Source organism: Tenrec ecaudatus, chromosome 1 (assembly GCF_050624435.1).
Source record: "Tenrec ecaudatus isolate mTenEca1 chromosome 1, mTenEca1.hap1, whole genome shotgun sequence".
NCBI lineage: Eukaryota > Metazoa > Chordata > Mammalia > Afrosoricida > Tenrecidae > Tenrec > Tenrec ecaudatus.
Genome location: NC_134530.1, coordinates 161056479 through 161082804, shown reverse-complemented (window position 1 = coordinate 161082804; position 26326 = coordinate 161056479). Strand labels below are relative to the sequence as shown.

The following is a 26326-nucleotide window of genomic DNA, read 5'->3' as shown; positions in this document are numbered from 1 at the left end:
CTTTCTCTTTTTCTTTTCTTTTAAATCATTTTATTAGGGGCTCATAAAACTCCTATCACAATCCATCCATACATCAATTGTGTAAAGCATATTTATACATTCGTTGCCCTCATCATTCTCAAAACATTTGCTCTCCACCCAAGCCCCTGGCACCAGGTCCTCATTTTTCCCCTTCCTCCCCACTTTCCCCTCCCTCATGAACCCTTGATAATTTATAAATAATTATTTGGTCATAGCTTGCTCTCTCCTACGTGTCCCTTCACCCACTTTTCTGTTGTCCATCCTCCAGGGAGGAGGTCACATGTAGATCCTTGAAATCGGTTCCCCCTTTCCAACCCACCCTCCCTATGCCCTCCCAGTATCGCTACTCACACCACTGGTCCTGAGGTGATCGTCCAACCTGGATTCCCTGTGTTTCCAGTTCCTATCTGCACCAGTGTACATCCTCTGGTCTAGCCAGACTTGCAAGGTAGGATTCGGATCATAATTGTGTGTGTATATGGGGAGGGTGGAGAGGAGGAAGCATTTAGGAACTAGAGGAAAGTTGTATTTTTCTTTTTTTTTTTTTTGAAAGTTGTATTTTTCATCGTTGCTACATCGCACCCTGACTGTCTCATCTCCTCCCCAAGACACTTTTGTAATGGGATGTCCAGTGGCCGACAAATAGGCTTTGGGTCCCCACTCTGCACTCCCCCGCCCATTCACTATGGTAATATTTTTTGTTCTGATTATGCCTGATACCTGATCCCTGACACCTTGTGATCGCACAGGCTGGTGTGCTTCTTCCATGTGGGCTTTGTTGCTTTTGAGCTAGATGGTCGCTTGTTTACCTTCAAGCCTTTAACACCTCAGATGCTATATCTTTTGATAGCCGGGCACCATCAGCTTTCTTCGCCACATTTGCTTATGCACCCATTTGTCTTCAGCGGTCGTATCATGGAGGTGAGCACACAATGATATGATATTTTTTTGTTCTTTGATGCCTGATAGCTGATCCCTTCAGCACCTCGTGGTAACACAGGCTGGTGTGCTTCTTCCACGTGGGCTTTATTGCTTCTGAGCTAGATGGCCCCTTGTTTACCTTCAAGCCTTTAAGACCCCAGACGCTATATCTTTTGATAGTCGGGCACCATCAGCTTTCTTCACCACATTTGGTTATTCACCCTCTTTTTCTTCAACGGTTGTGTTGGGAAGGTGAGTATCATAGAATGCCAATTTAATAGAAGAAAGTGTTCTTGCATTGAGAGAGTACTTGAGGGGAGGCCCAAAGTCCTTCTGCTACCTTAATACTAACCCTATAAATATATGCACATAGATCTATTTCCCCATCCTCGTGTATAGATATATTTGCATATGTACATGTCTTTATCTAGACCTCTATAAATGCCCCCTGCCTCCCAGCTCTTTCCTCTATTTTCTTTGACTTTCCTCCTGTCCCATTATCATGCTCAGTCCCCACCATGGTTTCAGCAATTCCTCTTAGTTACATTACCCTTGATCATGCCCAACCAGGCCTCCCACACCCTCCTCACCACCAATTTGAATCACTTGTTGTTCCCTTGTCCCTGGGTTTATTAACACCACTACGTTCCCACCCCACCCCCACCCCCCGCCCACTTTCCCCTCTCCCATGTCCTCACAGAACTATCAGTCCTGTTGTTTTCTCCTCCAATTGTTCATCCAGCCTATCTTATTTAGACATACCTGTAGAGATAATAACATGCACAAAAACAAGACAGCACAACCAAGCAACAATATACAACAAAACAACAAACCAATCACAAAAACAAAACACAACAAGAAAGAAAAGCTTGTAGTTAGTTCAAGGACTGTTTGTTGGCCTTTAGGAGTGTTTTCCAGTCTGTTGGGGCACCACGCCCTGACCCCAAAGTACACCTTCAGCATTTCCTGGGGACCTCGCCACTCCATTCCCTTGCTGGTCTGTTGCACCCCCTTAATGTTTTGCCTTGGTGTGGCAGAATCCGATCAGGTGCAATTCCCACACTGTGTCTCCAGTGTTGTCCCCTGTAGGGTTATGGGTCAGTGAGGGCTGTCATGTCTCATAGTGGGGCCGGCCACGTGGTCCTCTCTGTCAACTGGCTGCTCTAACTGCGAACATCGACCTCCTGGCTTGGTGGGCCATGATGTGCTCCACTCTCTCCTCGCTCCCCCCCCCCCCCCCATTCATCTGCTCCCTTGTGCTCCCATCAGGTATGTTCCTCTTCTGGAGCTGTAGATTCAGTGCCGTCCTTTGATATAAATCCTTCTGAGGGGAGGGGCAGGTGTCTACTTAGTAGTTGTTGTTTGGGCCGGCCCCCCCAGACCTCTCCACTGGTTCCCTACTCCACACCGACATGTTACATTCACATCTTGGAGCACCGGGTTGAAGTCTGGTCCCTCTTTCCCTGTGGAGACGCAAACAATACCCTCCTCTTAGGTGGGTTAGTGCCCTGTGTCCCCGCTACCCTTTTCTTTTTTATTATTTTTTTTCCTCTCCTCACCTCCTTTTCAGTTGTCTCCCATGTGTGTCCCTGTATTTGGTCTGGTCCTTCCATATTATCTGGTCCCCACCCCAGGAATATTTGTATACCATAGCTTTTTCCCTATGCCCCTTTGTCTTTTTTTTTTAAGCTTACCTCAGCAGCCTTTCAAGTCTTTCTATATTTAAGTCAATGCTATCTTGAGGTCTGTTTTCTCTTTTTTGCCCTCTGGGTGAAGTTGCTTTATGTGGTGGTCTCTTATTTATGCTTGGTAAATGTTCTTCTGCCCATAATGGGTTGGCAAGGATCTTTTGTAGGGTTGGGTTTCTTCTAAAGCATTCTTTGAGTTTTTCCATGTCTGGGAAGACTCTTACTTCTCCATCTATCTTGATCGATAATTTGGCTGGGTAGCGTATTCTTGAGTTTGCATTGTTTTCCTTCAATTTTTTGAATATGTTACTCCACTCTCTCCTCGTCTTCATCGTTTCTGCTGATAGCTTGGAGCATATTCTTATTTGAGAAACTTTATATGTGATTGCTTGTTTTTCCCTAGCTGCTCTCATGATTTTCTCCTTTTCCTCAAAGTTGGATAATTTAACTATTACGTTCCTTGGTGACTTCTTCTTGAGATTCAGTCAGTCTAGCTGGTGTTCTTTCAGCCTCCTCAATGGTTGCCTGTTTTTCATTCATTAAGCTGGGGAAGCTTTCCTCCAAGAATTCTCTCACTATTGTTGCAGATGACTTCTTTGTTGTGTCTTCCTCCAGTAAGCCAATAATTTTAATGTTGTTCCACTTCATAACATCAGACATAGCTCTTAAGTTTTCTTCAGCTTCTCTGATGATCTTATTAGATTTTTGTTCACGTTTGTTAAAGTTTGCTTGGCTGTCCTCCAAGTCACTGATGCAGTTCTCTGATTCTTCCAGTCGCTTCTCGAGGTCCGTGAGTCTGCTACTGGTTTTTGTTCTCTCCTCCCTACGCTCCTGTATTTCTCTTTGATTTATGGCTTTTACCTATTCTATCATTTCATCCTTTTTCTGTATTGTTTCACTCATATCCTCTCTGACTCCAAGTAGCATTCTGAAATTTTCTTTCTGTGGCAGCTCAATGTCTGCTTCTTCTATGCATGTCATTATGTTTTTTTGTGTTTTTTTTTTTCGTTGTGGTCGTTGGGGCTGATGGCTGTTTGCATTGCGTTGTTTTAGAGGAGCCAGGTGCCATTTTCCAGGGAGTTGAAGAGCACTGGCTCTCTCTGGGAGACTTGTAGGAGTGCTTCTTTGAACTGCCTATAGCTTATTTCACTATGGAATTAACCTACCACTTTATCCTCCTGTGGCTTCCCTCTCAGGGGAGTGACCCAGAAGGCTGGTGGGTTGCCTGCTCTGGTGTTGCGGAGGTTGGGCAGAGGTTCCTGAAGCACCTTGAAACATTGAAGAGTGTTGGTTGGCCGAGCTACCTTAGGACCCCAGGCACACAAGCAGGAATTCCCCTGCAAGATGTTGAGCAGAGTAACTCCTGGTGGAGGGTGTCGGGGCCTTTTCCAGTCTCAGGCTAGCCACACAGGGTAGAGCTCACCTAGCTGGGTGAGGTGCAGGCATACATGCCCTAGGCTAAGTAGAGTGGTCTGGAGGTTAGCAGTAGTGTGTGAGAGACCAAGAAAGAGGCAAAAAGGAGGAAAAAAAGTTAAAAAGCATGTCTGTTGAGCCTGTGAAGGGTGGGGGGAGGGGGAGGATTAGTGAAGAGATGGAAACAAAGCAACAATGTAGGTGAGTCGAGATCCCCCGCCAGAGGAGCTAGAAGGATTTAGTTCCTGCTCAGAGGAGGCAGCGGCAAACTGTGGCTGTGTTGCGAGAAGGCCCTGCACAGCCCTCCAAAATCAAGCAGGGCACAGAAAGGAGCTGCAAGGGTCCAGTCCCTACCCCGAGGGGGGGCTGGCAAACTGTAGCTGTGTTGAGACCAAGCAGCCCTACAGGCTCCAAATGCTCCTGGGCTCCTGCAGAGACAGTGGCAGGGCCAAGGTCAAGCCCCAGCTGACTTCCACTAAGGTGAGCCAAAAGCACCCAGCCCCTCAAAACCCTGTGGGTCTGTGCCTACTTATCTTTATGATGCTCCTCCTGCGTTCCAGCAGTGTTGAATTTCCCTCTAAGCAACTCTCCTGAGCTGAATTCTGCGGAATCCCTCTGGTATGTGTTAGTCCCCCGCCTTCCTCTTTTTCACTGAATCTCTACCAAGCAAGATGTTCTTTTCTTTTTTTAAAAAAAAAAAAACAGCTGGGATTTCAAACATATAATGTAGCCCGTATTTCAAGCGCGTCGAGTAGAATTGTACAATAGCTGCCACCACCAGTATCCGACCATTCCTTTCCTACACGGCCTCTTTGCCATCGTCTCCCTCCCAGGATTAGTCAGTCTCTCCTGATAACACGTCCAAGCGTGTGAGACCGAGCCTTACTATTTCAAGTCTAAGGAGCCTTCTGGCTGTACTTGCTCCAAGACAGATGTGTTTGTTCTCCTGTCAGTCCATGGTGGTTCAGCCTTCTTCACCAGCACCATACTTCAAACGTATCAACTCTTCTCCACTATTCCTTGCTCGTTGTCAGCTTTCATACACATGGGAGGCAACTGAGAATAGCCTGTTGTTAGCTGCCATCAGGCCACCAGGCATGCCCCGCCCCACAGCACACTGTCCTGCCCTACACCAGCCCAGGGTCAGTTGCAGATCAAACAGTTGAGATCCATAGGATTTTCCCAGGCTGATTTTCCTCTTGGTCTGCCTTTATCTGAGGACTCCAATGAAACCTGTTCACCACCATAGCATGGGCCTTCACTGACAGACAGGTGGTAGGGGCATTAGCTGGACATCACACCTGGCTCTCTTGCAGGGAAAGCAAAACTTTACCACTGAGCCCCCAGTGACTCACAATGAAGCTTACCTATTCTATACTCCTAACGAACTTACCAGACGTGCCTGTGCTACGCTGGCCACACACGGCTGCATAGGCGGCCTATTTGTGGATGAACATTCTACAGGTTATAATTATGTTAATGGGCAGTTATTAATTCTGTTCTCTCCAAGAGAAAGGAAGAATGGGAGTGGGGGAAGTCTTTGAGACTAGACTTTCATTGAGGTTCTAATAGGACTATCTGCCCTTAGGTAAGTTTTTTAAGATAATATTTGTAAACTCCAATAAATTATTATTATAATCCTAACACTCATCTAAAATGTTTACTAGATAACTTATGAGCCAGAACTTTGTAGACTGCAAAACTCTTATGACCCTTGGAGTGGCTTTCTCGTCCTTGTATGACCTTACTGCTGCGGCCCTCAAAAGACACCTCGCCGGTTACAAGCCTGTCCTCCAGCATCCCGCCTCTCTGACTACGGGACTCTCTGTGCTCCGTGGAGCTAAAATGGATGCGGTTAAAAGCCCATCTGTAAAGCTGATGGAATTCGATGCCCACGAGTTCAACCTAACATCTCTGCTGTTGTTGTTGTTGCTGTTGTTGTTGTCATCCTCATTGTTAGGTGCCATCCAGTCAGTCCCAGCTCTTAACCTCATAGGGACCCGATCTGCGCACAACAGAACGGAACACCGCCCAGTCCTGCACCATCCTCACAACAGGTCTCATGTTCGAGCCCATTGCTGCAGCCTCTGTGTCCAGCCATCTCATCAAGGGTCTTCTTCTTCGCTGCCCTCCACTTTACCAAGCATGGCGTCCTTCTCCAGAGACTGGTCTCCCTTGATGAGAGTTCCCAAATACGCGAGGCCGACTCTCAACATCCTCCCCCGCGAGGGGCACTCTGGCTGTCCTTTCTCCTGTCAGGCCTGTCCCTCGTCTGGAAATCCACAATATTTCTGGTACTCTTTACCAGCGCCATGGTTCAAATGAACTGCTTCTTCTTCTGTCTTCCTTTTTCCCTGTCCACTGAAAATGCCACGGCTTAGGTCAGGTTCACCTTTGTCCTCAAAGGGACATCCCTGCTCTTCGGCACTTTAAAGCGTTCTCGTACAGCAGATTCGCCCAATGCAGTCACTGCTTGACGGCTGCCTGGAGTGGCACGGAGTAAAATCATTGACGAGTCCCATCTTTTCTCCTTTGACCACGATGCCATCTTTGGGTCCGGTTGTGAGGATTTGGGTCTTCTTTCCACGGAGCTGTCATCCATACTGAAGGCTGCAGCCTCTTGATCTCCATCAGCAAGTCCTTCAAGTCCTCTTTTTCTTCTTTGTCGTCTTTTGTACTTTGATCACAAGAACATCCTTTTCCCCCACTGCCCAAACCCAAGGAAATGCTGCCCACAGACTGAGCAGCTGGGGCAGGGGTCACCCCAGCGTCATTCTCCTCGTACTGGTTGCTCAGCAGTTACCCATTGGGCTGCAGTCAACAAGGTCAGTCGTGCAAACCCGCCAGCCTCTCCTGGGAGAGCGACAGGGCTTTCTACCCCTTTAAACAGAGACAGTCTCAGAAAGTCACAGGGCCCTCGCCCTACAGAGTCACATTGACTCAACGGCAGTGAGCTTGGCTTTGGTTTTGTTGTCAATCCTGACACCATGGTGGTTCTGTGTTGGGTTGCAATCCCCAAGGTCAGCAGTTTGACACCACCCATGGCTGCCGTGAAGAGTTAACACTCTTGGAAACTCACAGGGGCAGGTCTGCACTGCCCCAGAGGCTTGTTTTGGGTCAGCATTGGCTCGAGGACAGTGAGATTTGGGTTAGAGGGGGTGGAGTTGGTTGTTCCCAGACTAGGTTTCCTGCTCCTTCTGCCACTCAGGAGGAAACAATCCTGGTACACAACCGCTCGCAGCGCACCCAGCATAGGGTCCCACAGCATTAGCTAGACAGCAAGGACACGCCCTGTCCCAAAACGCTCTGAGGGGCCCTCCCTCCACTCTCAGCCAGCCTGGAAACCCTGGCTGGCCCTGGGAGGCATCAGCTCACAGCAAACCCAAGCATCCAGCATTTCACAAGGGCTCTGAGTCACCAGGGCTTCACAGAATCACATTCCTTTGGCACGGAAAGCGCCCAGCCAACATTCCAGCACCACCGTGAAGGCAGTCTCCCGGTAGCTGCAGTAACTGTCTTCCCTCTGCTAGGCCCCCGGAACTTCTGCTCAGATGCCACTTGTCCGCCAGTCCTGATGCAGCCGAGGGGGAAAGAAGCCTGTTCGCAGACTTCAAGGCAATAGCCCACGATGAGCAGGTCACGGCTTGCAGATTTCTCCCCTGATGCCAAGGTTTCTGGAGCTCAGACAAGCTGGTGTTCTAATGCTGAACTAATTGCTAACTCAAGTTACAGGTTTTTGGTTTTCGTCTTTTTTTTTTCTTCCCCTCTCCTCTTTAAAAGAGACCCACAGCAGGAACTAGGAAATCAGGTTTTCTAGTCTCAGAGATTAAAAAAAAAAATGCTAGTAGAGGCCTAGGTGTTGTGGTTTGAATTGTGTTCCCCCACCACTCCCACACCACCCACCCCAAACCACTCCCCAAATCTGTGTTGAATTCTGACCCTTGAATCTGGAGATGTGAACTCTTGGGAAATGCTTGAATGGTTTTCCCTTTCGTTATGTGTGGGGAGCATCCTAAACCTTATTACTTCTGAGTCATAAAAAGACCCAAACAGACACAGAGACACACACAGGGGGAGACAGACCATCAGCTTTACACCAAAGAATACCAAGGATCCTGGCAGCAGCACAATGCTTATGAGTTGGCCTGCTTCCCTCAAGGTCCTCAGTTCTAAACCCCCAGCTGCTCTGTGGAGTAGGAAGGACAGGGCTTTCTACTCCGGGAAAGAGTTAGGAACCAAGAAACACCCCAGTCCACCAGCAAGGAAGGAATCGACATGCCCAAGACCCTGCTGTGGGGGTGCACCTCCAGAACTGTGAAAGCCTACGTTTCTGCCTTTAGAATTACCTTGCTGCAGTGTTTGTATTAGTGTTTGTATTGTATACATATAGTATATAATATTTCTATTACAGGGGCACAAGGTAACTCAGATGATACCTACAGTCCCATGGTTTTCATGCCGGCCACCCTAACCTGTCATGTAAGCAAACCCACGAGTTTATAGCTGGTTTTCATTCTTGTCTCTTCTCTGGGTGTTTATTAAGAGGCTGATGAACATATTCACTAAGAGTAACAAAAGAGCTTGAAGGGGCTGATTCCTACCTGCAATCCAACCACCCAAAGCAAACTTACTACTATCAAGTCGATTCCAGCTCATACTGAACTGCCCTACTGGACAGGTAAGAACTGCCCTGGTGATTTTCCAAGGCTGTAACTTAACTTTAACAACAACAACAACAAAACAGGAGTAGAAAGCCTCGTCTTTCTCCCAAGGAACATCTGGCAGTTTCAAACTGCCGACCTTGTAGTTGGCAGCCTAACAACAACACCAGGGATCCTAAATGCAACGCAGTTCCCCCAGGAATGCACCTCCCTGGATGGGGCTTTGAAAGTGTTTTTATACACGAGGGAAGAGTGGGAGCAAGGACTTGCCGGAAGCACAGAGTAATCAAACAGCAGACGCGGAATTCAACACCAGCCATTCTGGCTCCCACTCCCCCTCCATTCATTATTAATAAGCATAAACATAAGTGGCTGCTTGCATCAGGCCAGGCACTCATGTGCTTTCTCATTAATCTTCACCACATCCCTGTGACGTAGGTTCTAATAACAGATGTAGTTTACAAATCCAAAAACAGAAGTTTACAAAGGTTAAGCGTCTTGTCCAAGATCACACAGCTAATTGTGGCAGAAGAATTATAACTCTATTCCACGTCTGCCTGAAACGGCACGATTCTGGCCTGCTATGCTGTGTGGCCCCGCCTCCCCAGCCTCGGGCACACCAGCTTCCAACCTGCTCAGACACCCTGGTTGGCTTCAATGCCCCATCAGACCAAGCTCCTGCCCACCTCCGAGCCGCCCCCTCCACCTGGACAGCTTCCTCCTGCCACTGTGGTATCCGAGACCCTACTGCCTCTTCTTCCCCTGCCTCTCAATTTAAATGTCCCTGCTCCTCTGTGCAGCCTGGCCTGGCTTCCATTCCCCAAGATGCCTCTCTCAGTAATGACATCCACCTCAATTCACCATTTCTATGCTATTTCCCTCTCTTTACTTGCCCATGACACTGGGAGGCCTGTGGGGATAGACAGGCTGCACAGAGCATGCCTCTTTCAAGAACTGCCCCAGTTCTGCTTGGGGACAAGGCAGTGTCCCTTGGAACCTCAGATGGCAATGATAGTGACCCTGTAGGACAGGGTAGGACTGCCCCGTGGGTTTCCAAGACTAAATTTCCATGGGTGCAAACAGCCTCGTCTTTCTCCCACTGGGCAACCATTGGGTCCAAACCACTGAGCTGGCATCAGCGGTTCAAGGCCCAGCCCAGGGCTCCTAGAGGTCAGGGAGGAGGACTCAGGTGCAGCCCCTACTGCTGTGCTAAGTTATCCCATGGGGCAGCAGGACGGTCAGCTTATTTTCATTTATTTTTTAAGCGCAAGAGAACTCTTAGCTTGGGGCCAGGACCCATCTGCTTTATCCTATAGGTGAGCTGCAAAGTCCGTGATTGCAATGTGTCAAATATTTATTGAGCACTTACTAATCCCTGTCCTTTCTGAGCATGAGGCTGAGAGCAACAACCCCACCAGCGACTATATTTTATACTGAATGATTTATGGAAGTGAAAAAATAGAAACGACCTAAATGTTCAAAAATAAGGAAAGCACTCAACACCTTCAACAGCGTCCTCCTTCGGATGAACCAAAGCCTCACCAGGCTCTTATTTATGTGCTCTGTCTTTGGGATTTCCAGCAAGAAATCTCTCTTCCTTTTTTTTCCATGTTGAAATTTTTTAATGCTATGTTTAACAAATCATCAGTATTGTTGCTTTGGTTGGGTAGATGTCTCGGATAATCCATTCAGAGATCCCTTGGTCCACCGTGGTGTGGCCGACATCCTTTGAGTACTGGCAGAAAGGCGGGCGGGGTGCGCAGAGGCTGGCTTTCCGGGTCAGGCTGTGAGGGTCTGAGCGCACACAGCAAGGACAGGCCCACTGCCTGCATTCCTGCGGGTGGCTCTAGTGGAGCTGCAGCTGGCCCACCCTGCTCCGAGGGACACTGTAAGGCAAAAAGGCTTGAGCAACAAGTCTTCCCCAAGCTCTCTGTGCAGCAGTCGTTCCTACCACGGTGACTGCCGACCCCTGCACACCCCAAATCAAGCCTGCTGCCGTTGAGGCAAGTCGGACTCGGGCAGCAGATGCCCAGGCCTTTCGCCCAGGGCACCACGGGTGGGCTCAACACCCCCACACTTTAGGTCAGTAGGAGTTCGTTACCTGAATCCTTCATTGGACGTGTTAACTGATGGGGAAGATTTACTATTATCACCGTGCCTAGGCAAGCAGAATGCTGAGTTAGGCCATGCATCGCCGCTGAGAGGCGCAGGGTACAACTGATACCCGTAAGAAAACTGCACACATTCACCAGGTCCTGCAAGAACCCTCCTCAGAGAGAGGAGAGATCGAGCAGCAAATGTTCTGCTCAAATAGTGCTGCCGCTGATGTAAATGCAACCTAATCCTTTAAAATGTGCTGCCCCAAACACTTGTAGCCAAGAGTGCCACTGTATCCTACAGGCTTATGTTGAAACAAATAGCACCACACAACACCTCCTTTTCACCCATGAATGCCGGTGCGCCTGATCAGCAGGGGGGTCGCCTCCACACAGTGACTCAGGGACCCAGGTGCCTTCTGATTGTGGCTTTTCCACTCTTAGAAACTCAGCGGCCGGCCACTGGAGAGAAAGAATGGAGAGCAGTCACTCCAGATGCCTGACAGCAAGTGACAGGCATCATTTCCTATTCTGTACTTGGCCAGCGAGTGACATACCACCTGTTCCATGCTGGTGGCGATGAGTCAGAGCCCCATCTCCAAGCAAGAGAGGCTAGGAACACAGTCCCTGGCTGAGCAGCTCCTTCCCAGCATTTCTACTCTCTAGAACAGCGGTTCTCAACCTGTGGGTCATGAGAGTAGAAAAAAATTGTGATGAAGGAAATAGCGCTGAGGGGAGATCAAGGCAATACTGTACACACAATTTCCTCCTTACATTTTATTTCAGAGCATCGTGGGCCACAAAAAATTACCTCGGGGGCCGCCTGTGTCCCGTGGGCAGCCAGTTTGACACCCCTGCTTTAGAAGAAGGAACAAGCCCTGTGTTGGACAGCCAGCCCTCTTTGCCACAGTCGCCAACCGCCCCCAAAAGTTGAGAACTTCTGGGTAATGAGGTTTTGTTGCTACGCACATGAAAAAGTTGGGAAGTGTCCAGTGAAACAATCCCTCCTGCCCCCAGCCTTTAGTGTGTTGGAACCTATCCTACACAGAGAGCTCCAACATTGCCCCTCCATCCCAGACCATATGAACCTCTGTTCCCATTCCTCTGGCTACCATTCGTTCTGTCCCTCGCTATCGCGACACCTCATCCCTTCACCTCCTGCTCCTGCATCATCCTTCCTTCCTGGGCCATTGTGGCTCAGACGTGGTCCCTGACTTCACTGTATCCCCATGTCATAGAAAGCACAACTCTTTTCTGAGCAAGACCTGCCTGGTTCCACTTCTAGAGGAAAGAGGTAGGTAAAGGCATGGCAGGCTTAGCACTGTCTACACCAATTGGTACTCCTGGATCACTAACAGACACATGATGGGTAAACATGATAGTGGGGCATTAGGGGAAAAAAAGAAATAGAGGAAAGAAGAAGAAAGTAGTAATTATATATATAGGTATAAATATATATATGCAACATACAAAGATAGAAGTATTTTTCTATGTAGGTGTACATATATGTAAATTCAATAAATATATGTAAATTCAATAGATGGACTTTGGGCCTCTACTTTAATCTCACCTCAGTACGAGAACGATTTGTTCGAATAATGTGGCACTGTATGATACTGAAGACAAAATTGGTGCATAAGCAAATGTGGTGAAGAAAGCTGATGGTACCCAGCTATTAAAAAGATCTGGGATCTTAAAGGCTTGAAGTTAAACAAACAGCCAGCTAGTAGGGAAGCAACAAAGCCCACATGGAAGAAGCCTGTGTGATCCTGAGGTGTCAATAGGAATAGGTATCAGAAGTTCAGAAACAAGCAATCAAATTGACATGAAGGTGTGTGGACAAAGTGGAGACCTAAACCCACCTATAAGATAATTGGACAGTCCCTCACAGAAGGGCCACATAGAAGGGATGATAAATCTAGGGAGTCGTACAGCATTGATGAAACCCATAACTATCCTCTAATTCTTTAATATTTCCTCCCCTTACTATTATGGTCTTTATTAACCTTGTTAGATCTGCATATGTTTATTTCTATAATTAAGAGTGCTTAATGCATGAAAGCCAAAATAGATAACCCTTCAGAAACAGTAATGGGAATAATGATTCCCTGAGGGTATGGGAAGAGGGGGGGAGGAGGAAGTAGGAGCTGATAGCAATGATGACTATAACCCCGCTTGAGGGGAAAGAATAACAGGATTGCAGGTGAATGGGTACATTGGATGGTGTTAGATAAGCCAAATAATGATAACATCATAATAAGGGTCCCTGAGGGGTTGGGTGGGGGAGGAAAGGGATAAAGGGAAGCTGGTATCAAAGGGTTCAAGAAGAAAGCAAATGTACTGAAACTGATGGTGGTAGCATTTGTACAATTATGCTTGATCTAATTGAAGTATGGATTGTTCCAATATCTGTAAGAGCTCCCATTTAAATAATAAATAAATGGTGTCTCTCCAAAATTCTGTGATGACTCCACAGGAACTTGGAAACCCTTGCTTAACATTCTCACAATATTCAGAACACATTCCTCTATCATTCGCTAATCAGGCTAGATAGTAATTGCTTATTATCTCCCAGTAAGAATGGGGCTCTTTGAGAATTTCCAACGCCTACCTTGTATAGTAAAGGTTTACAGACCGAACGAGGAAATTAAACTGCTAAGTGTTGCTGTGTGCCCTCGGGTGGACTCTGACTCTGACGCCAGCGTGACAGAGCAGAAGGAACTGCCCCACGGGGTTCCCAGGCTGGAGTTTGTACAGCCCATCACCAGGTGTTCTCCCTGGGGAGCTGCTCACTGCCACTGCCACTCAAAGTGACTCTGTAGAACGGCCCCTGTGGGTTTCCCAGACCTTTAACTCTTTGAGGGTCTTGAAAGCCTGGATTGTCCCCCACTGAGCATCTGGTGGTTTTGAACTGCTGACCTTGCAGTTAGCAGTCCACAGCCTAAGCACTTCCCCTCCAGGGCTCCCAGTGGCTTTGAAATGCCTACCTTTTTATTAGCAGTGGAGAGCTTAACCATTGTGCCACTCGGGCTCCTAAATGAGTGATTAGGGGTCTACACACTCAGGCCCTTTCATTCAACAGTGACAATTGCAGGGACAAAGGGGACCCTGGATTCTCTGTGCTGGTGATTGTGGCCTGAGGCCTGCGATGACCTGGGGAGTCCAGGAGAAGGCTCTGAAGAACTGCCCCCTGGTACAGTCGCACCAACAGACACAGTCTGAATTCCCTTCCCGGCTGGACTTCCTGGCAAGAGTCAAGTCCAGCCACGTGGGGATACTTAGAGGATTCCTTGAGTCTGCTCATTCCTTTGGGATAGCTCACTCCTCCAGGGCCTCCCCGGGAGCAGAGTGTGAAGGGAAATCCCGGGGGAGGGGGGTTCCTTTTCTGGTTTACATGGCTTCCAGTGTACCTTAAACCCGAAACCACCATTTAAATGTGTCTATGAAGCAGCGGGGGCAGGGGGTGGAATAGGGGAGGAGAGGGTGGCGGGAAAGGGGAGCCTAGAGGGAGTGAATCTTTTCTCGAAATTTCTTCAAGAAATAGCTCTCAAGACTTTGAGAGCCTAGAAGACAGGCCCGTATCAGTTTAAAGAGGAGGTTCTGAAACTTAGGTTTTCATATCATCAGCCGCAGCCGAAGCTGAGCTGTGGCCCAAGGGAGGCCCCACACACCGCAAAGGGTAAACCCCTTGCTCCACAAAGGGTTTGAACGCCCGGCGCTGGGGGCTCAGCACTGCTGGGCGGGGGCGAGTCGCCCCGACCCTCAACACAGGCCGAGGAGACCCCGGGCCGACTCCCTGGGGCCTTCTCTCCCAACAACTTCGAAGGGCCCTGAACACTCTGGCCCCACCCTGCCGTGTCATCCAGAAGGAACGATTCCCTCGACCTGTAGGTGCCCAGGGAAGAGGCGCTTCCAGCGCAGCTGGGCCTGGGCCAGCGCGCCCCACCCGCAGGTCGCGGGCTCCTCTGGCTTTCTAAAAGCAAACCCGAGAGGAAGGGCACGGCCCGGGGTGGGGACGGGCGCCCTGGAATCTGCCACTGGGAACGTTCCTACTGCCAGGGACGTGGACGGTAAGGGGCAGCAGAGTCAGCGGGGTGGCCGGTCCGCCCGGCGAGCGCAGGGCGTGTGCGAGGCGCCGGGCGTGTGTGTGTTGGGGTGCGGGGGGGGGCAGGAAGAGGGGGCGGAGGAGGAGACAGAGGTGGGGTGAGCTCCTCCTGCTCGGCGCCGCGGGCCTGCAGCCTCCGCCCCCTGATACTAAGGCGCCCTGCTGGCCGCGCTCGCTCACTGGCCCTGCGTCCCGCCTCGCTGAGCGTCCGCCCCGCGCCTCCCGCCAAGGTGAGTGCCGCTGGGCCCCGGCCCCCCAACTCCCTGCTGGAAGAGAAGTTCACGGGCAGAGCTTCGCACTGGGGGCGGAAGGAGGTCCGCAGTGAAGCCCGACAGCAGAGCCAGAGCTGGGAGGGTGTGGGGGCCGCGGGGGCGACGGGGCGAGAGCGGGCTGCAGGTAGCCCCCTGCCCCTGCGGCTCTGCCCCGCCGGACTTCGTTCGGGAGTCGCGGGCGCGGCTGGAGGATCCGCTGCTCGGTGACCTGGGGCCACACCCTGGCCTGGCAGGCACAGCCCCTCCCCGGCCACCCGCCCCCAGACTCTGGCTGGCGGCTGTGTGGGAGTGGGGAGTGGGGCGCGTGCTCTGCCCCTAACTGCGGGGAGTTGGCTGTTGGAGCACCTAGCTGCTCTCACCTCTCCTCTTTCTTCCTTCCTTCCTTTCTTTCTTTGTCTGTCCTCTAAGGTGGTTATGCCAACCCCTGTTTCCACCCACCCCCCACCCCAGGCGGGGCGGCATGGCGTCGCCTCCTGCCCCAGCCTGCTCTGGCTGAGGGACCTGCTCTCGGGATGGGTGGGGTGGATTGGTAGCTGATGGGGGCTCTTCCCAAAGGGTCCCCAGCCCCTCACCCAAACAGATGCTTCAGGTTGGACTTCCTGTCTCTGTACCGTCGCTGCGGAAGGGAGGCCTGTGGGTATTTTTCATCAAGCAGGGGGTGGGAGAGATGATGAAGCGATTCTCTACTGAAGAAAGTTTTCACCTTCCTGTCATCCCACATTAGCTAAGCGACCCTGCAAAGAGGGGAGGGGAGGGGAGAGCAGGTCCGATGAAAGGTGGGCCCAGCCAGGTAGGCCTTAGGGCCATTGGTACCTTCTTTACAACTTCCTCTTTAGCCCTGGACCCTGCATCATCTAGCCTCAAGTCCTCCTAAGTCTATACGCAGATTTACTGCCCTGTTAGGGATGGGTGGAGGAGAAAGAGCCCCAGGCTAGCCAACTCTGGAATCTATTAAACCCACCCTCCTTTCCATCCCACGGGGGGGGGGGGGGAGCTGGTCATTCGGCAGGGTGGGGTCACACCAAGGTTTCCAGGATTCTCCTAGCTGTCCAGGGCCTGTGACTCAGCTGGGACACCATGTGGGTGTGGCCCTGCTGGGTTCAGACACTCTGCAGATGGTTCTGACTGAACCGAACACTCCCCAAAGGAAAAGAGAACCGTGCCATCTTTGAGGGCACTTCCAAGAGGAAATGAGTCAGCAGTGTGCTGGAGGGGTCTCTTGACTGCAGTGTGCATAATAGGCATTAGATAGGCGGGCAGGGCTTTGGACCCCGCAGCCCACTTAGCTTGGCTTGGGAGCGGGGAGATTTGCCGGCCCTGAGAAGAGGTCTCCTGTGTTGTGTTCTGTGCCCTGCAGCTTGAGTTTCAACCTTTAGGAGTGGATTTGTGTATCCTGTGCTTGGACATGAGGTCATGTCATGGAAACACTGTGGGTGATCTTTGCCTCCAAAGCGTCTCAGCAAATTGCCAAAGAGAATTCGAGGTGGGGGAGGGAGGAGAGGAAATAATGCCAGAGGTTGGGGCAGGAGTTCATAGAACACATTAAAGACTTCTTCATCGGTCCTTTACCCCAAGGAGTGGATCTAGCTTCTGCTTCATCGTCCTCTTGTATAGATGGTGGACCACTCGCCTTTGGCAGCAAGAGGCGGCTGCTTCGTTGCAGCCCTTGATCTGCCTTGTAGAGGGTGGTCTTCCAAAGCACTTGCAAGGTCTGCCCCCGGGAGGGGTGGGTGATGCTCACCCTGGTTTTTCCTGGACACAACATCCAGAGAGCCCTTTCCTCCCGTGGCCTCTGGAACAGCTCTTAAGCAGCCACTCCAGTGAACCACTACAGTGAAGGCAGGCACTGGGCTGGGTGGGGCTGAGGCTGGGTGCCTCCCTGCTTTCCACTTTCCACTGTGGCTTTTTTAGAGCACCACCCACTCGGTATGTATGCCCTTGGACAGTGCCCAGGCTTTTCAGATGTAATGGTGAGGGAAACAATGGGATCCTTTCAGTGTTAGGTCCAAATTAGCATTCTGAGTGTTGGGACACACTGGCCTGAGATTGATTAAAGGACCTACCAGCTTCTTATTGATCCAGCGCACACATTAGGAGTCTCACCTCTAAGGCCCAGAACAATGGATTTATTTATTTTTAGCCAGGTCCAGGCTTCCTGCCCCCTTCACTAAATAACTGCCACGCACGCCCCGCCCCCCGCCCCGTTTGTCACAATGGCTATTGTTAGCTCACTCAGGCAGATGGGTGCCTGATAACTTCAAGGGACAGTGGATGTGCCTGGTTCAGGGCAGATGGCTGGAGTCCTATCTTCCTGTAGGGTCTCATGTAGAAGATGCCCTTGGCTTCCCATTGCATCGGCAGACAAGTTGAATTTGGCGAGGGAGGCTGCCCAGAGCCACACCCACGGCCTCGGGCCCATTATTCTCCTGAACCCCCTTTTCAGAATCCAATTCCAGGAATGCTTTCTGCCTCCATTAAAAAAAAAAATTGTTTCATGTCCCAAATGCTCGAAGGACAAAGACAGAAACGGCGGGTTTTTGTGATCCCTGGGCCAGCCAATTTTCCCCCTGGGGGGCTGGTAAGAAAACTAGAGCCGATGAGCGCGAAGTAGACACAGAAGGGCACCCCCCAGCAGGCCTCCTGCTTTTGGGAAGTGTCCTCTGAATCATGACTGCATTTAGGCAGGGGTCCAGAACAAGCATCTGGGATTGCTCCTCGCGGGCAGAAAATTTTCCCAGGAGGCCCCTTGCTCCCCTGTTACTTCCAGGGTGGTCCCACTTGACAGTGTCAATTTCATGCTTCCCAATTTACGAAGGAGGCCATAAGAGAGCAGGACACTGGCTACTGGGATCTTGCTCAAGTAGCCCTCAGTCTCATGAGGACACAGGAAACAAGTGGAATTCTAAAGAGCATGGTTTTAGCTAGCGAAGGAACCCTGGTGGCAGAATGGTTATGCGTCGGGCTGCTAATCATAAGGTCAGCAGTTCGAAACCACCAGCCACTCCTAGAGAAAGACAAGGCTTTCTACTCCTTCATAGAGTTACAGTCTGGGAAACCTGTAGGGATGGTACTACCCTGTGCTATAGAGTGGCTATAAGTCAGATCAACTGGCTGGCAGTGAGCTTAAGAGTCTGGCTAGTGAACGCCTCAGAGGTGTGTGTGTGTTTGTGTGTGTGTGTGTGTGTGTGTGTGTTCCTCTCGGTGCCTAACACCATACTAAGGTGTGCAAAGTAGATGCTCCATGAGCCAGGATGGAGAACCGAATGCCCACTATGATTGGATTTATGGAGTCTAGATTCTCTCTTAATAGAGGACATTTCATAGAGAAAGACTCCAGCCCTTTCCAAGCCTCCATTCTTAGGACTCTTGCCGTCTGTTGCCCAGGCAAACATACAGAGGTCATGTGCAAACACAACGAACGAACGGTTTACTGGAAGGGGAGTGAGCAGAGATCCTGGAAGCCTCTGAGCTCACGGGGAGGTAGCAGAGCTGGAGAAGCAGGAAGCTGGCAGTGGGATGAGTGAGGCCAGAGAAAACAGGGCTTGTGGGAGAGCAGAGAAGTCTGTCAGCGTCTGACCAGACCTGTTTCGCAGCACACAACGTTTCTCCTTGCCGGGTGGAATGTGCTGCCCTCTGTGGTCTCCTGTGCCTTTCATAGGGGAGCCCTTTTGCGGGGCTCTCTCCTGGCCTTTCCTAGCTCCCATAAGGCTTTGCCGAGCCCAGACCTGGGTCATCAAACCTGGACTCAGCGCCTGCCAAGGGGTCATTTGACGCACTCATTCATTCGCTCATTCAGCAAACTGTTCTTTAAAAAAGTAAAAGCAGAGTAATTCCGAGTTCTTGGCCATGGGGGACTTAAGTCTACGGCAGAGGCATGCAGGTGAACAATTCAATGGGATTGAGTGTTTCAGGGTGGAAGGTTGGAAGTGCAGTGTAGGAGTGGAGCCCCAGGCCCAGGCCCTTCGCTCAGTGCATCCAACCAGGGAGCCCAACCCTGCCCAGGATCCAAGTGTATGGGGGTGACTGCAGGGACTGGAAAGCCAGTCAAGTCCCAGAGGAACTGCTACTTCAGCAACCAACGGTCAGGGCAGCAATCAGTCCCACCCAGCTAGGCCCCGCCCAGGGGTGGAGTGTGCAGCCAAAAGAAGAGCCTAGTGGCCACAGAGGTGATTCACGCCCTAGCCCCCAGAGAACAGTCTTAGTCACCACGTTCCCGCCTGTCTTTTGTCCTTAGTCAGAGCCGGCTCTTGAAAAGCAGAGTTCCTTGTTAGCAGCTCAAGGTGTCGAGACCTGTTCATTGTTCCTTTGCCACCTGTAATAGACCCTGCTTAAGGTATAGTGGGCTTGAGGGGGTCAGCTGACCATTCGCTGAATGAGACAGCTTGGGGGTGAAGGGGACCCCAATGGGCAGCTGAGTGCTCTCTCGCGGCTAGTAAGAGAGTCCAGAAGAAGAGAGTCAAGAGAGCGGATAGCCTCAGCTCTCAACTTGCACGAGCAGCATTTCTTAGACGTTCTTGAATTCCCCTGGATTCCTATTGCAGACAGTCTTGACCTACTGCAGAGGAGGCCTGGTAGTGTGGTTATGCGTTGGTCTGCTAACCACAAAGTCACCAGTTTGAAGCCACCAGCTGCTCCGAGTGAGAAAGATGGGGCTTTTTACTCTGGGAAACAGTTACACCCTCAGTTCTACCCTGTCCCATAAGGTCACTATGAGGCAGAATTGATTCAATGACAGTGAGTTTGGTTTGGGGTGGGGGGGTTGGGGATGACCTACTACGCAGCCCATGAGTGGTATGAATGATAAAGTGGTGGTTCAGTTCATTCAGAGGGACCTTGGAAGAAAGGCCAGCCACTCTGCTTCCAAAAGATCACAGCTCAGAGTCTATCCTTGATGGACCGAGAGCTCTGTGGAGCATGGTTTTCTGCTCCACGACCCGTGGCGTCCCCTCAAGTCAGGACCAGTGAGTGGTCCACCTGCTGCATCGCCCTTCTTACTCTCTGGCTCCCCGCCCTGCACTTTGGGTTTCCTTCACTCCTCTGTAGGGAAGGGTGACCTAGATGGCCCACCACTCATTCCAAGGCATTCTAGGCTCTTGGGTGCTAGGGAATTGCTCTGCCCCTCTGAGCTTAGGCACAGGTGTTTTTAAATCCCCGGAGCATCTAATTCCTTTCCTGAAGTGTGTAACCACTGGGGTGGGAGTCCCAGTCCTTTTCCCATAGGAAAAGGACTCGCTCCGTTCATTTTTCTTAAAGGACATGAGAGGCTGAACTTCCGGAGCCAGACCAGGCAGCCTCCCCACTACGCACACTGCCATCGGGGTGGCAGATGCGTCAGATCTGGCTGTGCAGAAGACCAGGGGAAGGGTGTGGCTTCCGCTGGCATTCCTGTGCCTTGGACTTTGCGGCATTCATGGGCTGCTCTCTACAGAGAAAGCTGCCTGCTAGCTGAGTCACACCACATTCTGCAGAGTAGCATTCTCCGGAGTAGCACAGGCTCTTTGGCTCCATGCTTCCCGGGCTTTTCTGAGGATTAAGAGGTAGAACACATCTGGCAGCCAGGATGGCCCAGGGAAAGCACCTCTCAGGATTCTGCCGGCAAACCTTCCAACCTGTGTTCAAAGTCAAGTGCTGAGATTGATTTTTTGTAGGGGAGTGAACAGGAAGAGGAGGAGGGAGTGGTCTCTTACTATTTTTTACTTCAATTCTCCTATTTCCTATCCAGGGCTGATTTTAGATGATGCTTGTCAAAGATTTCTACTCTGGCCAAAACTTTCCTTTCAAAAAAGCTAAATTTCATTAAGCTCCTGTTAAAGTACCAGGCACGGGTGCCTATGAGACGGCGGCCCCAGGTCATTATCCCCGAATAGAATGAGTGGGTGTGCGTCCTTTCTTTTCTTCAAAGCCCTTCATGGTGAAAAGGTCTTGCTCTCCAACTTCACCCCAGACTTGACCTCTTCAGTCTAGGGATACATACAGAGAGAGATATCCCTAGGATATCCCTGTTATGTGTACAGTGTGGAGAGAGAGAGAGAGATTTCCCTAAGATTTAGGATTTACTGCTACTTATACAGTAGATAGATAGATAGATAGATAGATAGATAGATAGATAGCCCTAGGATTTAGGATTTACTGTTACTTGTCCAACCTTGGAAACCCACAGGGACAGTTAGTTCTACCCTGTCCTAAATGGTCGCTATGGATTCGATGGTAATGAGTTTGGTTTGATTTTGGTACCTTCTCAAGTGAACCTTCTCAGGGCTTCTTAAATTTTTCTGCTCTCAACCCTTTCTGTCGGAGAAATTTGCCACATGGGCAAGCACCGCCTGAATCATCTCTTACGCATTACAACCTGGATTTTGAATCGATTTTTGGTCATTGTGCACACAGAAACCTTTACAGCCATCAGATTTTTCATGCCCCCACATTCAGTGGCCCGCAGTTTAAGAAGCTTGGAATGGGCTGGGCTAGCTTTTATTGGGGTGTGACTAATTCATGTTACTACCAGAGAAGCAAATGTCCTTATCAGAGTAAATACCAAGTGCAGAACTGTGTTGAAGCATACCGGAGGATATCAAAAAGGTTTGGGGGACATCCCATTATCTATCTTCTCACAAACTCAAAGCCTCTGGTACATATTACAGCAGATTTCTAACCTAATTTTGAAATCCTTGGATCAGACTGTTCTGGTGAGCCAGTGAAGCTCAGAGCTTTGGCTGGGTGGGCTGTCGGTACACAGCCATGGATAAGGCCTATTCCCAGCACCCCCCTGGAATGAGGCAACATCTGTTCTCTCTGTTGGTGATTTGTCAGTGAAAAGAGGGACACTGATCTTGCTTTTCCCTATGATTACACTTTTTATTCATTACGTGACTTATGCAGAATTCACTAGCAGCCAGATAAATCCCTCATTCAAAGCACCCAATACCCAAATTGTCTATTTTCACCAGCAAGAGATCCCCAGGCGATGGTGAACTGGTTCTTAGCTTCATTGAAGTGATAAAGGGACCAAAAGGATCACCGAGCCTTACCACCCCCACCCCACCCCACCCCACCCCCGGCCCCCCGGCCCCTCCCCTGGTGACTGTGGAAAGGCTGGTGGTGCATGTGGTCGACTAGCTTCCATCAACCCTGCTTGCTGACATTCTCTCCGGGCTCCCACAGACCTCGCCAAAATGCCGTCTCAAATGGAACATGCCATGGAAACAATGATGTTCACGTTCCACAAATTTGCTGGGGACAAATGCTACTTAACGAAGGAGGACCTGCGGGTGCTCATGGAGAAGGAGTTCCCTGGATTTCTGGAAGTAAGTGCTGCCGGACTCGGGGTGGGGGAAGCAATGCTTCCAGACCCCGGTGCGTCCCCTTTTTCTTTGTCCATCCCTTCCCTGGCTGGGTCCCAAGTCACTACTCGTGAAGCTGTTCTTTGTAAGACTGGGTCAGAGGTGGAGAGCCACGGAGACACAGTCACTGGCCTCAAGGAGTTTACAATTGGCAGTTGCAATCAGACTCCCTACAAATCACCATACTGGGTGTGCGATAGAAAAACACCGCCCAGAGTCGCCTGTGTCCATTGAGATGACTGGGACTGAAAAGAAGGCTTTCACAAGAGAACAGTCCACCAGGCACCTGCCTGCACAGACGTCTGTGAACCTGAAGGGCCACCTCCTGCTCACGGGCCACATTGAATGGCTTGAATGCCCCTCTGTCAACCCCTTCAGATCAAGGGATTCCCCACCCCACCCCAGCCCCTCGATTCAAATCTGCCGACAGTCCGTGTGGAGGATCCACTGAGTGAGAGCACGCTGCACCCCAACAGTGGGAGCAAGCGCGCTCAGGAGCGTGGTGTGAGCCGTGGCGTTCCTGTTAGCAGATGGAAGAGAAGGCCACGTGAAGACTGGCAAGGGCTCCGCAGAGACACAGCGCTCAGGATATTAGGCCACAAGCCACAGCTGGCCTACACCCCCGGCCCCCACCCCCACACAGTTGTAAACCAGTTGGACAGAATACTAGATTGTCATGTTACGACTTTCTTTTCCTGCCACAGACGTGATGGCTTTGAAAGGCTTGCTATTCTGCGAGGGCTTGAATCAAGCATTAGCCCTGAATCATGCATTAGCCTTCACTGCCCAGTGAAGGGCAGTGATGGGAAAAGGCAGGGCCGCAGGGCCCCTGGTCATCCTCCCGGGCAATAGCACATGGGTTAAGCCCCGGCATCTGAGTCAAGTACACAGGGGGCTTTGTGGAGCACTGTGATTTGCATCTCATCAGTACCCGGTAAATAAGCAGGTAACAGGCAGCCTGCCTCAGCGATGCAATGACCATGGTGCCCTCTCAAACGGAGCTCCGTGGTTCCAGAGTCCTGGGAGCTGGCCTCCCGAGTGCTGTGCTCGGGCACCGTGCTCAGCTGCTAATCGCAAGGTTGGCAGTTCTAATCCATCCAGAGATGCCTCAAGAGAAAAGCCCGACAGTCCGCCATTGAAACGCCTTTGGAACACAGTGGGCTATGAGCCAGAGGGTCTATGTGAGCCAGCGCCGACTCAACGGCAATGCGGTTTGTTTATTATTGTTTTTAGCAACTAGTTTTTAAGGATGCAGCCGCCCCAGAGCAGGAGTTAGCAGATCCAACTCTGCCCTAATGAATCCAAGGGCCCTCCATGGCTTCGGCTCTCTGTTTCCTCCTCTGTAACATGAGTGAGCGAGGGGCAGGGCATAATGATCCCCAAAGCCAGTATGAAATGTCAGGACAGAATGTCCTGCCCCTATGACTGACTGCCACATGAAAAGAGGCTTTCTCAGGACGCGACAGCATGCGTGAGTCATGTAGTTGTTTATGTGACCAGCCTGGATGATGGTCATGGAAGCTGGGGTCTTTCCCCCCAAGGGCTCTGTAGCATTGGCAGCATCCAGGGGGTGGGGAGCGGACCACGTTGGAGGCAGCGCCGTAGTTGAGTCTAGGCCCAGCTCCAGGCCCGCCCACACTCACTGCCCTGGCTTCTAAAACGGACCCCTTCGTTCATCCAAATGTTACTCATTCTGACCACTGCCAGGAAGCTGAAGGGGTGGCCAGGAGCTGCCACCCACTGAGAGCGGAGACGGCTGTCCGGAGCATGTGTGCGGCCCTCCCTTAGGGTGGCCATTTGCTGCTGACCCGTTGTTAGGCACGGCTGCTGCTCAGCTTGATCAATGCAGTTGATCAGTGCAGTTCCATCGCTCGGTAGCACTGGCCTTGGAATGCATAGCTCTTCATCAGAACCCTTTCACAAGCCCCAGCGGGCCATCCCTCCCTCTGCCGTCATGACATGTCACACTCTTCCCCTTCCAGGAGGGTTCTTAGAGATACTAGTCCAACCCCCTCGATTCAGAGTTGACAGGACTAGGGTTCACGGACCTGCGTACCTTACACAGGTCACATGTCACACGAGCTCAGCCTCAGCTGTGCCAAGGAGCAATAGGACTTGTCGCTCCTTCTTTTCTAAGCTCAGAAACACCCTGTACTGACTTCAGGAGCCCAGGAGAAAACAATCGAATCGACCCATGGAGGCTCTCTGCTCCCAGAAAGATGTATAGTCTTAATAACCCTACGTAGGGTGCATTATGGGTTGGAATCAGCAATGAGCTTGTTTTGTTTCATTTGTTTGTTTTACTAAGAAGATGTGTGTTTCAACTACAACATGGGCAAGCGAGGATGGTTCTTAGGCAGACCTTGTGATTGTTTTAAATAGTGGACCAAGAGAACGGAGCAGTCAGCAGACTGTGTTAGGTGCTCAGTGGAAGAGCGCCTGGATTCAAACTTCAGAGAGCAGCTTCTGCAGTCTCCTCTCCCGAGCGTTCTGAAACCGTCCGTGTCTAAGGTGCCGGCCGCGACATGAATGAATGTCGCAGGGACCTCTCTTCGTAGCTTCGCGTAAATGTGCATTTGCCGACGCGTGCCCCCCAAGGATGAGAATGCATCTAGATGACCTCCCCCGCCCTCACGAGCCAGAGCTCAGATCGCCAGGGGAGTGCCCCGTGGTGATCAGCATCGCAAATCAGGTGAGCTCATCAGTGCGACGCCTCCGGCTGACGTTTCTCGCCTTTGTTCTTTCTCTTTTTTTCAGAACCAAAAAGACCCTCTGGCCGTGGACAAAATAATGAAGGACCTGGACCAGTGCCGAGATGGCAAAGTGGGCTTCCAGAGCTTCTTTTCCCTCATCGCCGGGCTCACCATCGCCTGCAACGACTATTTTGTCGTGCACATGAAGCAGAAGGGAAAGAAGTAAGACGAGGCAGACTGGAAGAATCGCTCCCACCCTGACCAGAAGGATCCCAAAGATTTGCTTTAGGGGTCTGTCCCCCAGCTTCTCCCCCATGAGGATTGCATGAGCGGGCTGGGGCCCTTTAGGATAACATGTACAAATCGAAGCCAAGTCCCATCTGATAAGTAGAGAAAGGAAAGTCAATTCCATGCCAGATAAGCTTTTGATTTTTACATTGTTTGCGTCCTCTTGCCTACAATAAACAAATTCTTTTTTTAATACCTAACCTGAGATAGAATGTTTGTTCCATGAGACATGCGTGTACCCGTTTCCGTGTCAAGCGGAGCCAGAGTCCCCCGAGGGGGCCGCACACAGCAGGTCTGTTCACGAACCAGCAAAGGAAAACTCTCTCCATGCAGACTTGGATTCTAATTTCTCTCATCGATCCCACTTGGTTTTTGTTGTTTAATGTTTTGTTTTGTTTTTTTAATTGTCATCAAGTTGATTCCAACTCATGGTAGCGCCATGTGTGCCAGAGTAGAACTGTCCCCTCCTAGGGTTTTTAATGGGTTGGAAACAGATCGCCAGAACGTTCTTCTGAAGCATACCTCGGTGGACTTGACCCTTCAGCCTTTCGGCCAGCAATCCAGGCCTTTAAGGACCAAAATTCTAACTGGTTAAGAGAAGGCACTGGTCCAGGTCCTTCATTATTTTGTCCACGGCCACAGGGTCTTTTAAAAAATTACATTCTCATTGCATACTTACCAAACACTGTCTTACCATGTTAAATCCCTGCTGTTAAACTTTACATGCCTGAGATATCTGAGTATAGTTTTCATTGCAGTGTTTTAGCCAAGTTTAGAGCAAAAATAAATAAATCCACTAAGAAAGCTAATCGAGAAAAGAAAGCATCT

The 26326-nt window shown here is 50.6% G+C and overlaps 1 protein-coding gene across 2 annotated transcripts; it reads left to right on the top strand.

Moving 5' to 3' along the window:
* The first annotated feature begins 14851 nt into the window (after positions 1–14851).
* On the top strand, positions 14852–25693 carry S100A10 (S100 calcium binding protein A10). 2 transcript variants are annotated; one of them, XM_075562191.1, is made up of 3 exons: positions 14852–14870; positions 22339–22481; positions 25275–25693. In XM_075562191.1, exons 2-3 carry the CDS (start codon positions 22350–22352, stop codon positions 25434–25436), a joined length of 294 nt encoding a protein of 97 aa, XP_075418306.1. In that variant the 5' UTR covers positions 14852–14870; positions 22339–22349; the 3' UTR covers positions 25437–25693. The 2 variants fall into 2 exon arrangements, with proteins under 2 accessions (XP_075418306.1, XP_075418297.1); XM_075562182.1 differs by lacking the exon at positions 14852–14870 and adding an exon at positions 14977–15135.
* Positions 25694–26326: the final 633 nt, after the last annotated feature.